The following is a 12,822-nucleotide window of genomic DNA, read 5'->3' as shown; positions in this document are numbered from 1 at the left end:
ATACATTGATAGGAAGCTCAGTATAGCAGTTTAACAAGCAGGGCTGAGCTCAGTGTTTGCTCATGAGCATTCCAAGGTAGAAGTAATGTTTTTGGGAGAGACAAAATCCTCTGGAGGGGAAACCATTAGTCCTAATCCTTTGTAGCTACTTGAAACTGTTCACAGCCCAATTTTTCCCTTTACTGCTGGCTACTTTTTGTTTTTTTTAAGGAGCTGCGGTGGCTCAAGTAGTTAAGACGCTGAACTGCAGGCTGTGGAAGGTCAGTAGTTCAGCAGTTCGAGACTCGGGGGCCGCATGATGGAGTGAGCTCCCATCTCTAGTTCCAGCAGTTCGAAAGCAAGAAATTGCAAGTAGATAAATAGGTACCATTTCAGTGGGAAGGTAACAGCGTTCTGTGCGCCTTGGTGTTTAGTCATGCTGGCCACATGACCACAGAAACGTCTTCGGACAGCGCTGGCTCTTCAGCTTTGAAACGGGGATGAGCACCGCAACCCTAGAGTCGGATTCGACTGGCTTTCGAGCAAAGGAACCTTTACCTTTACTTCTTGTTTGCTACTTGAGCCCATTGGGGTTCAAGGCAGTATGAAAAAACAGAGTAGCCATTCCGATGTGGCTGTGGTGCTCATACTTTGACTTTAGGTTTTGGAGACTTTAATGCTTCATGTCTTGCTGCAATGGTTTGTATACCCCATCCTCGCTGCCACCCACAGCATGCCGTGTGGCAAGATGGTGTAAGTCAGCCAAATTGCCTCTGCAATAGTGATGCATCCATTCTCCCCTGACACACGTAAAACACTTCCCAATTGCATAGTGCCCTGGCAAAATAATAATAATAATAATAATAATAATAATAATAATATGGCAAAATAATAATAATAATAATAATAATAATAATAATAATAATAATAATAATAATAATGCCCCAAGACCACTGCTGTTCGTGGGAGGAAGATAAATATCTGTGAAAGCCCAAACCCATCTCTACTTAGCCCTACATCCAGCACACTTTAACTATACAATGTTGCTAGTTTCTCCCACATATAGTGCTTAATCAGTTAGGTTATTACAAGCTTGGATTGTAGCAAATAAATAGGAATAGAGGAATAAAGAAACCCATATGTAACAAAGCGAAATGTGGGGCGTATAGGTAGACAGTAGGGGTGTGCAAAAAAAATAAATAATTCGGCCCAATTCGGTTCGGCCAAATCGGGCCGAATTTAATTTAATACAGCTGGCTGAATGACCCCCAAATGCCACTCTCGCAACTTAAGCCGATTCGGGGCTCATTCGGCCAGCCGAATCAAATTCGGCCAGGGGTGCCTGGGCAAGCCAAAGGAAGGCAATTAAACTGTCCTTCCCTCCAAGGGGGGACTTGCCTGGGCTCCCCATAATGAAGGGAGCATGCCGCCTCCGCAGCACGACTGGGGGTTTAAAGATTAAATCCCCCCCAGTCGCGCCGCAGAGGCGGCACACTCCCTTCATTGAAGGGAAGGGGAGGGAGCGGGGAAGCATTTAAATGTTTGTCTTGCAGAAGGTCCCCAGTTCTATCCCTGCTATTTTCAGTTCCCACACACTGGGAAAGGCCTTTCTCTTAAGAGAGCAGCTGTGACTCCTCCCCCATTTTCTATTCACAACAGCCCTGCAAGGGAGGCTGAGGGTGGGTCACTGGCCCGGAGTTTTGCTGTAAACATTGTCCAAATATTGTATTATCTTCCATTTTAAGAACCTTCAATCATACATAAATAGCATGAATTCCATTAGCTCTAATATGTTCTGACACAGTAGACAGGGCTTTGAGTACATTTTGCAGAATTTTCAGCTTTTCTGTCTCTGTCCTCAAATATTGACCCTATAAGACAGCCAGGAGAAAGCTTTTGCTGCAGACAGTTTGGGTGCTGAAAAGCTTCTAGCAAAGCTGATGCTTTCTGAACTTTTAGAACGGGACAGGGTAGATGGTAGATTGAATTACATCTGCCCAAGGAAGTGACTCATCAGACAATTAAAACTGCAGACTTAGTCAATGACATTGCTTATAGTGGCCTTTTGTGGCAGGTTGGATACTTTCCAAAGACAGTAATCATTGTTTTGGTCTATCTGTCACTCAGCTGTTACTTCTGAAACTCTATAATAACGGCCTTAACCCTCTTTAAGCCTTTTAAAGTGAGAACATCTCAGCCACATATAACAATAAATTATGGGACAGTGATATTGAGGTTTTTTAAATTCTTCATTAAATCACTATGTACAGATTACAGTATTTTCATGGCTATTCATGGGGAGGAACAGTAAACAGACTGGAGTAAGGGCCAAAGATCTGTTCTATGGAACAATATTTTTAATGTGCAGTACACTGGACATTAGGAGCTGCGGTGGCTCAAGTGGTTAAGACGCTGAACTGCAGGCTGTGGAAGGTCAGTAGTTCAGCAGTTCGAGACCCGATTGTGCCGCATGATGGGGTGAGCTCCCGTCTCTAGTTCCAGCTCCTGCCATCCTAGCAGTTCGAAAGCAAGAAATTGCAAGTAGATAAATAGGTACCACTTCGGTGGGCGCAACCCTAGAGTCGGATTCGACTGGCTTTCGAGCAAGGGAACCTTTACCTTTACACTGGACATTTCCTTTTCTTTTCCCTTGGCTGCTTCAGTTGATGGTCCTATTTCGTGCATTCTGCCTCTCACCTTAAATAAATGCTCTTATAACCATTACTGTGGTTACCTAATACAAATTTCCCAGTTTAATAATATGCTCAGTTTGTGGGTGATTTATAATGAAATGGCGGAGGACGGCTTTTAGCAGTGACAAAAGGAAAGGAGAGAGAGAGAGAACCTACAGTAGGCCCATTGAACCATCCTTTTTGCCCTCATAATACTGACACCAGCTTCTGCAGATGTCTTGGGGACAGGCAGGTAGGTCAGCGTTTCCGACCTTCCTTTTCCACAAGAGGGTTTATTCCTTAACACAGCCTCCTTTCCCTCCCCTCTAGAATGCAGGAAGCCTACAAGGTTTAGGGAATTCTTCTGGTTCCTCTATCTGTTCTTTGTCTATTTCTTTTCCCCATCTCTACCCTCAGATAAGAGCCTGTCTGCTCATTAGATGGCAGAAACAAATGCTGACTGTATGTTGGTGTTAGTTCAGTGTTTCCAGTGTATAGTTGCACGTTTGGAAGCCCAGGTCCATTTTTTTAACTAGCAGACGTTCACACTGATCCGGGAACCCTGGTGTGCAATGCAGCCGGGTGTATTTGTTGCACAGCATGTAGCTGCCTTACAACCAGGAAATAACAGGATGGGACACTGAATTGTTCAATTGCTTTTATAGAATCTCCCATAGAGAAGGCAGCTTTAGATTCCCTGGGAATGGGAAAGGGTATTTACAGGCACTCAGCAGTGAATCCTTGGAGTTCAGAAATGGGTTATACATAGATGTAGGGCACTGGGGTCTTATGATGAAATGGAAGAACTCTTAAGTGCAGGGATACCAGTAGACTTTGGTGGAAAGAAGAGTGTTTGGGTTCTGTAGAATCTTGTGGTGTAATCTAGCATTTGGTATATGTGTACCTCTATATGTAATTTCTTTGGCTAAAGATTGACTAGGGCATCAATCGTGTGTTATATTTATATTCTTATGTAGACAAAAATGAAGACTTGCTAGAAAATACCAGCAGTATGTATGCCATTAAACTAAACATTTTTATTGGTGTTCTCTGAAACCTCAGATGTCCTGAGGACTTGTTCACACATTCCTCAGTGCCTATAAAGTAAGCTAATTTTTAAAAGTATTTTGTGCTGTGTCCTCCTTTGGGGTTTCATCACTAGATGTTAAAGGTAGTTCTGGAGCACGATGATAACTTGTGTTAATAACACTTCACCTTTCCTACTGTGAAGTGGTATGACTGAAGGACGGGGTGAATGAGACAGTCTCACTAAAGGCAAAAATATGCACGTGGGTGAAAATAACAGGTCTCCATCCAGCTGTAAAATGCAGACAGCAAGCTTATGCAGCCCCAGTATGTGTTGAGGCCATGCAAGAAAGGTAGAGAAGTTAAACCCTATAATCTTCACTTGAATTTGCTAACTGAAATATGCTTTCCAACACTGCTGTGGGTGTTGGAAAAGGAGAAAAAGCACCCTTTAAAAACATACCACCCCCATTAAAGGCTAATAGTAAAGTGTGGGAGAGTGACCAGAATACTTTCCCTGGACACGGAGTTTCCATATAAGTATAACTCTGAAATCGTTGTTCAGAGGTATACTGCCTCTAAAGATGGAGGTTCAGTTTAGCCTTCATTATGAATAGTCTTGATTGACCTTAATGGACATACATATATATATTTCCTAGGAATGTGCAAAAATACCACCATTCAGTATTTTTTAGGTTTGGGTATACTAAGCCTGAAAAACATCAGTATTTCCCAGTATTCCTGAATCCCAAACTAATATGGTATTCTGATTCAGGAAATATTCAGGAAACCTGATTTTTTTTTCAGTTCCATTATACCCTATGGGGACCATTGTAGTCAATGATCCACGTAGGTTATAATGGAGAATCGATCTGGGGCTGTGGGGGGTGACTGTTTTTTGAGGTAGAGGCACCAAATTTGCAGCATAGCTGCTGGTGCCTTTCCTTAAACCCCCCCCCCACAAGTTTCAAAAAGGGAGTCCAATTCTGTGCCCCCCAAAGAAGGTGCTCCCATTCTTTATTGAAACAAATGGGTGGGGGGTGTTTAAAGGGATTGCAGTTCCTTGATATGCCTTCTCCAAGCTGTTCAGACAGTGTTACTCCGAAGTCATTTAAAGGGACTGCAATTCCTTTAAAACCTTCTCCAAGCGGTGAGTTCACCTGGAGAGTGTTTAAAGAGACTATGATCCCTGTAAACACTTTCTCCAAACCCTTTAACTTCGGCTATCTGGTGGTCCCAAAATTTTATTTATTTATTTATTGGATTTATATCCTGCCCTCCCCTTGATGGGCTCAAGGCAGCTTCCAACAAAAAATCCTGAATATTTTTGGGAATTTTGGGGACCAGCTATTTCAGATAGCCGAAAAACAGATAAATCTCTATTCAGCTGAAAGAATATCTGGAAAATACCAATAACTTTTTTTAAAAAAAATCAGCTCGGATTTATCTGAACGCACACACCTAATTTTTTTCCTAATTAGGGCAAAATAATAGATTGGCTGTCTCCTTCCTGAACAGACCATTGCTCGAAACTGAATGCTAAAATTGAGGAACATTGTTCTGATCCAGTTCTTTTTTTAAAAAACTGATGTGGGGCTCACGGATGATAAATCCTTGACCACATTTATCTCATTGTTTGGAATTTGCACATTCTGAAGAGTTACTGAAAATCATAACCTGCACTGGCCGGGCATTTTTAAAAGAAGACGCATATAGGCTAAATCGGTGTTACTAAACTCTTGTCTTCCAAATAATAAGTAACCTAAGTGATTTTCAGTATCCTTGTCTGAAATAGTTTGTTCTTGTGATCAAAGTGAATGAGAGAGCAATTAATCCCAGAATCCTGCTTCCTGCTCCTCTTTCTCTTCCTCCAGGATTTCTTGGGAAGTATGGGCTATTTTGCTTCCTTATCTAGGGATGAAGATTTTATGGTATCACTTTGGATTGGCTACGGCTTTTTTTTCTTTTCTTTTTTCATTTAGGGGTTCAGTTCTAATTCGTGTTCAAGGCAGTGGATTGATTTTTTTTTTAAAGGTCCAGGTCAAGTTCACTGGAGCAATGCCCTCTCCTGCCTATGAAGTTATCATAATGGCCCTTGATGTGTTGTGCTGCATTGCCCACTTTCTCCCAGCTTAAACACTGATTTGAAAAAAGCAAGAAAAAAGCAAAGCTCAGACTGGGCGGCTAACATGTTTCGCTAATCTGCAATGTCCTTGGCTCTAAAAAATGTAATTACTAGGATAAACAGTCTTCAGCAATTTGTTCAAGGTATATTTTTAATGTCTTGGTTCATCTTTCCCAATTTGATCTGCAGGTTATATTTAAAAAATAGAAATGCATTCCAGTAGCTCATTTGGTAAAACCTGAACACTCTTACATCAAGTGAAATGAGCATAGGCTGATTTTATTTTGCCCAATTCTGTCTGGGGATGTCTCACCAAGGTTCAGGCTGAGACTTTTCCTGCCCTGTGGCTTAAAATCCTTTAGAGGTGCAGAGGCTGAACCTGGTTCTTGCACATGCAGACCACATACTTTTCACAGAGCTGAATTGTGACCCTCCCTGTACTGAACCTTGCTGTGTCGGGGGCTGAAGATTACCAGCCAAAATGGTTAGTCACAAGGTACCCTTCAGTAAGCAGTGCTTATGCAGGGTCCTTATTAAAATGTATTTGAGCTGACTGAGTGTATTTGGGGTAAATGTTTTAATCAAGCATTCATAATGGAAAATCTTCAAAATGTGTTGCAAGACACTTTGTACATACGTTTGGGAAGCAAATCCTCATGACCTCTAAAAATTGTAAGCATTTATGAAAAACTGTTGTACAGTAGAAAATGATAGATGAATTCATCCACATTTGTTTAAGTTCACTGGTATCTAAAGGTACCAAGTCTGAGTTATTAAATGAGCTAGATTTCGGGGGCATAAGGTTTTGGAAGTCAAAGCGCCCTTCGTCTGACGAAGCGGGCTTTGACTCTTGAACGCGTATGCCCTGAAAATGTTGTCGACCTTTAAGGTGCTCCTGGACTCGAATCTAGTTTTTCTACTGCAGACCAGCACAGTGACCCTCTGAGACTATCTTCACTGAGGTATTAAATGTCCTTTTAACACCACTATAGATTGAGTCTCTCTGTGTTGAACAATCCATTTGGTATTGCCGAGCTGCGTTCCTCTGCACATGTGTGGGATGTGTTGTGATTCGCCTGTGTTGTAAATGTCAACTTTTAGTATAAAAATTGGGCTTTGTCAATGGCTTAGGGAATCACTGTGTCTTCCGTTCTTTTCACTGATTCCCCCCTCCCCCCCCTAATCTCTTGGCATGTGATTTGTCTCTTCCGTAGCCTCAAGTACTACAACCTTCCAGCCACCTTCCCCGTTTCACAGACCTCGCCCAGGGAAAATTAATAAGAACATCACACATCGCGGCCCACAGTGAACACCCCAGTCAAGACCAACAGAGAAAACGTGGCCATGGATATCAAAATGCTGCCAATGGCTCCTCCTCCGCCCGTGGCCTAAACGAACCAAGCACTTTAAGCACGAAGTTAAAGAAGCCAGAGGAGAATGTGCATTCCGTCAAAAACGTAAGTGCCAGAGAAGAAACAGGAGAGCTGCCCGGTAGAAAAATGAGTATGCCTCAGCCTCATCCCTCTTCTTTGCAATCATCTACCCAACTGAATACACAAGAAGTCCAGGCCAAATTAATCCCCAAAAAGCATCGCTTGCGGATAAACCAGGCTTCGCCACCAAAGACTTCAAAACTTACAAAGCCCCCAAATCAGAATGATTTAGTGCCTCCTTCAGCTACTGTCGCAGCAGCATCCCCGGAAGACTGTTCAGCTCCAAAGGAGCCTGAACCACTGCCCCCAAGCGGTCCGACCCAACTGCAGTCGGAATCCAGTCAGATGAACCTGAATAATAAGGACCAGAGAACTTCTAAGCTCCGTCCTCCAACAGTATCCTTTAGGCACAGGCAGATGACAAATCCAAAACTTCCCGTATCTCCTGAGCCTCAGAACACCTGGTCGAAGGCAACCTGCTCGAAACCACCAGTGCAGGCAAAAGAAAATATGCAGAACCACAGCTCAAGTGTTCATTCTGGTGACAGTGGGGCTTCAAGTTGGCATTCCCGCCTCCCTAAACCAAAGACATATTGAAAGTTATGACTTGCGTATGTACATCTCAGTGTCTTGTGTCGCTACGCTGCTACTGTCGCCCTTTCTCACTTGGTTCAAAGTTCTTCATCAAAAGCCTACAAGCATTTGAACGACGCCTCTCTGCTGGTACTTGGCTGTTCTAATCTCTCATAATTTGGGGCCAGGTAGAAACAGGCATCATCCCTGCAGATCATGGTCTATTGAATGGTTGCAGAAGCCTGTGGTGTGTCCATCGACAGCACTGAAGAGAACAGCTTGAAAGAAATTGCTTGGCAAATGCTAAAGCTTTGCAATGATCACTGGTGGCTAGAGTTCTGCCGTCTGTTTGAGGAGCACAGGGTGCTTGTTCAAAATCCTAGTCGTTATTTAATTTGGACAGTTGAATAATAAACGGTTAAGGCTACACTTTTATTTGGTTCTGATTTAGCAATGGTATGTGATGGAATTCTATAGAGAGGTGATCTTTTTATCTTCGTTCTCAGCCATAACTGACTGCATCGCAGAGGCCTATGCAAGTTATTCCTATTTATAGAAACACTTTACCCAAGACTTTCTAAAGGATGTATATTTGGTATTTAATCTAGGTTTTTTGGTTTTTTTTGCCACAACGGGTCCCCATTTGCTATCATTGCTATTTTTGGACCTGCATTCACAGTTCATTTCACAGGATCTTAGTTGTATTTAAGCATTTAATCTATCCATGCATTGTAGGAAAACTGTGGAATGCTTCTGTATTCTATAAGTATTGTGGTATAGCTGTACACCCAACAGTTAGGATTCATGTCCAAAAGTCTCTTCATGCAGGCTGTTATGAAATAGTGTATAATATGACTCTTAGCCTGAAGGTCCATGATCCCCATGGGGAGATGTTCATAATGCGTTTTCATGTAAGGTTTAACTTTATTGTAACATTTTTATTTATTGATTTCTGTTAATATTGCAACTTAGACTCAAAACACACAACTTGAAATGTTTGCACAAAACTCTGCCATAACTGTAGGGATTTTGAAACTTTTTTTTTTCATAATAAAAGCTTGTTTGCAAAACAACGATATTTTAAAAAACATCCCACACTTTTGCTTTGAGGAATCTTGTGGAGTCACGGAGATTAATAATTTTGGTTTCATTGCGAGTTCCTGAGTAGTGAAGAGTAAGGGGGAAGCGATGGGAGATTGAATGAGAAGCTCTTTTGAAAAGTGATCTGTCTGAAGCTGTTTAAAGCCAGATGTTTATGGGTCCATAAATCATGTGAATAAACCACTACTTACAAAAAAGCACATAAGGAATGAAAAGTCGGTTGAGAAGGCATCATTGCATACTACAAAATCAAACCTTTTATTAGTTTTGAACTGCATCTATGTCTTACTCCAACCAGAGAACAATTGCCAGATAGGGTATCTTCAAAGGTCATGTTCAGTGAAACATGTGACTATTCCAAATCAGAGGGTTCAAGCCCTTCAAGTATTAATTCAAAAGACGGACTTGCAAGAGGTATGCCAGCCAGAGCATTTGTAACTTTGGCTTTTCTTAAGCTTAAGCATAGCTACCTCCCTTAGAAGGGATGCTGAGAAATATGCTGTAGACCCAGTATCAACTGAGAGCATCCTTTTAAGTTTATCCTCTGTGCATCACTTTAAATCTACAAGGGTATGCAAAGAAGTAAACTTGGCGGCTGCCCTTAGTTGTGGAACACTCTGACCCTGAAGAATCACCAAAATTTGAGTGTTGCTGTTCTCTTAAAGTGACCTATTTCATTTGCCTTTTGGTGACCAGAAGTAATTATAGTGTTAGAACTAAGTTCTGAAATGCGTAAGGATTTTTATAGTATTAGCCCATCTTGAGCTTTTGGGATATGGAAGGCTACAGACCACGTTCTCATGCTGTTCAGTCTATTTGGCTAAACTCATTTGCTTACATATTCAGTCTGTTGAGGCAGTTGAAATAGAATAATTGTTTATTAGGTGTTCATCTACAGACATTATAGCAGATGTTTTAATAAAGCAGAACAGCAGGTTTGGCTTAGCTAGATGTTTTGTTTCTGGTTGGAGTTGAAATGTAGGTAGGTCTTCCCCATTGAAAAGAAAAATATAGCAGGATCCCATTCAAGAATACTGTTCCAATTGGTTTTCTAATATTTTACAATGTAGGAAAGCCAAGTTCTCGTTTCATCCGTAGGTCTACCTGGATTTGTCTGTGTAGTTCTGAGACTGTTATTGGCGAAATTGTTGCTTTGACTTGACTGCATCCTATTCCACGCCTCCCTTCACCTTCAGTCCAGCCAATGTATAGAAAACCCATTGGTCCACCAAGGTGTTATTTATATGTAGCTAGTGCAGTAACCCTGACCAGCTGCTTTCCAAGAAGGAGTTGTCACTTGTCCAGGCATTGAATAATGTCAAGACCGTCCTGAGAGCAAAGCTTTAGAGATCCTTACATCATGTTTTAAAGGCTGCTTTGGTTTTAAAGTGGAAATGCTTCAAGGGTTTTCTTTTTAAAATGCATATGATTAAAATTACTTGCATAGCATTCTTTAGAAGAAGAAGAAGAAGAGATTGGATTTATACCCCGCCCTTCACTACCCAAAGGTGTCTCAGAGCGGCTTACAAACTCCTTTCCCTTCCCCTCCCCACAACAGACACCCTGTGAGGTGGGTGGGGCTGAGAGAACTCTGACACAAACTGCTCTTTTTCAAGGACAGCTGTGCCAGAGCTTGTGACTGACCCAAGGTCACATCAGCAGGTGCAAGTGGAGGAGTGGGGAATCAAACCCGGTTCTCCCAGATTAGAGTCGGCACACTTAACCACTACACCAAACTGGCACTTAATGAGCAGAAAACACTGGAGACAAGATGCAGCTTTTCTTCGTACAGTAACTTCAGTTAAGTACAATAATTCATAAATTTATTTTCTAAACCTAAATTTAGGATTACACATACTTGGTTTTTTTTAAAAAAAGAACCCAGTCTGGTAACTAAGTGAAGCTGAAGACAGCAGACCAACTACCAACAAGGTTGCGATGGGTAACCTAAGCTGTATTTGTGTGATGCCACACTAAGCCTCTTGGGAGAGAGTTGACTGCCATTACATTATAATCGCAGCATGCTGAATGATGGTGATCACTCAGTACACAGTTTTGGGTCACTGCCCATTCAGTTATCTGCCGGGAATCCAAACTAGAAGATGGTGGCTTCCCCAATTGGTTTCTGGCTGCCCCTTTAAAGTGGATGTGTGAGAACGCTTCAGTGTGTGACTATATTAAAGAACGTTTCATTGCACGTTTAGAAAGTCCAGAGTATGAGGGCAAAGCTCATTTAGTTGGGGAGAGGCAAGACTGAAGACTCACTTCAGTGTGAAGAAGGTTCTTTACGAATGTCAGGCCAGAAGCAGAACTCCAATAGATGTAAGTACACATTTCAAGTGATGCGAATACTTATTTAAAGTGACCGTGCCATCGGTACCAATGCAGAAGGTTATGATGAGTATATAAATTAACTATCGGGATTTGCTAACATTTAGGTTTCTTTAAACGTCTTGTACATTTTATCCTTTAGGATTCTCCTACATTATGCAATAATTCCTAAAGTATTAAACTGTTCTTCACGAGTGTATAGAGAAGGTATTGATCTTTTTAAACTATGGGTGTGAAAATGGAACGAAACTAATTTGCACTTTAAATGATAAGCTCCGTTGCTTGGAGTTGTGCCTAAATTAATCTAAATGCCTGTGGCTGAGTCTTTGTTGTGTATTGTTAAGATTTTTTTTTTAAAAAAGATGGAAGTTAACGTGGACGGTACAGTCCATAAAAATGCCTCCTGCCGCCTCTTGTCTCTGCCACCAGTTCTTCATTATCTCTGGGAAATGTTCATGGCACAGCATGCATGACTCCAGGACTTGAACCCTCACATGGTCATCCTACTAAGCCTCCTCCTGCATAGTGTGGCTGGAAACGGAGGTAAAAGAAAAGAAAAGAAACCTGTCAAGATGTACTTGTGGAAACTAATGCTCCGTACCTAGCAGAGGTTCAACTTCCCAGGTTTATGTGTCTACATTTGATTTTTTTTTTTTTTTTGGAGGTGTTAAATGGAACCCATGTGCAATACTAGTCCCTCAGAAAATCAGCGACGTGAACTACTGGGTTGATCAATGAGCATTGAATCTTTCCAGTGGCTCACAGGAAAATGTATTATGTGAACTCAAATGCTGATGTTTGCTTTAATGCAACTTAGATAACATAAACGGCATTTGTGGTTTATTTTGTCCCTTGCATGTCACTCCATATGCATTCATGAAGTGTTTCATATACTGGTAGGTTAGCATGCCTGGGGAAGAGTACAATTACTTTTTTGTATAACTCCCATTTTTGATAGGGATGCATTCTCATACTATTAAAATGGTTATCAGTTAGGAATGGAGTCCCCCCCCCCCCTTTTAATCTGGTTTCAGTGATTCTCTGAACATGTTGGACACAGTCTGGCCAAAGTTAAACACACATTGGTACTGCTATCAAGTTGAGTTTGCACAGCTCTCTTCCTACTGTAATCAGCAGGGCTTAAATGCTGCACTCTGGTCGGATTGTGCCCAGCTGAAACATGATCACGGATTCTGGTTTGGGAGTATTTTGCGGCCATTCTCTATGAACATTCAAAAAAATGTTTTGATCACTGCTGTGGTAAAGCTGCTCACTGCCTCTTTAAATGTCAAAAGCACCACAATAAATCCACATTAATGACAGTGTTAGTATTTGTTTTAAATTTCAGTACTAGCTGCAAACGTTCCCTTAACACATTCCCCCACCCTTTAAAATTTTTAAAAAAATGTTCAAAGTAAATACTGTATATTGGAATTTGCTTGTAAAGATGATTTAAGATCTTATATGTAAAGACTTTCTGCACTGTTGCTTTAGTGAATAAAATTCATGATTCTAAGTGTCTTTTGTTTAACTGTCATTTTGTCTTGTGTGCTGTCCTGGGTAATTCCTGGCAGTCTTCGTT

The 12,822-nt window shown here is 41.4% G+C and overlaps 1 protein-coding gene across 3 annotated transcripts in view; it reads left to right on the top strand.

Annotated features, from left to right (window-relative positions):
• CCSER2 (coiled-coil serine rich protein 2) overlaps positions 1-10,396 on the top strand; it is a 75,890-nt gene extending 65,494 nt beyond the window's left edge. For 2 of the 3 annotated variants that reach the window (XM_015426725.1, XM_015426726.1), the window contains exon 10: positions 7,017-7,201. In XM_015426725.1, the coding sequence (XP_015282211.1) occupies positions 7,017-7,111 (95 nt within the window). In that variant the 3' untranslated portion in view covers positions 7,112-7,201. Of the gene's footprint in view, positions 1-7,016 lie in introns of all 3 variants that reach the window. The other variant, XM_015426724.1, reaches the window with a different exon arrangement.
• Positions 10,397-12,822: the final 2,426 nt, after the last annotated feature.

Source organism: Gekko japonicus, unplaced genomic scaffold (assembly GCF_001447785.1).
Source record: "Gekko japonicus isolate JY-2015 unplaced genomic scaffold, Gekko_japonicus_V1.1 scaffold3281, whole genome shotgun sequence".
Taxonomy (NCBI): Eukaryota; Metazoa; Chordata; class Lepidosauria; order Squamata; family Gekkonidae; genus Gekko; species Gekko japonicus.
This window is presented reverse-complemented; position numbering and strand designations above follow the sequence as displayed.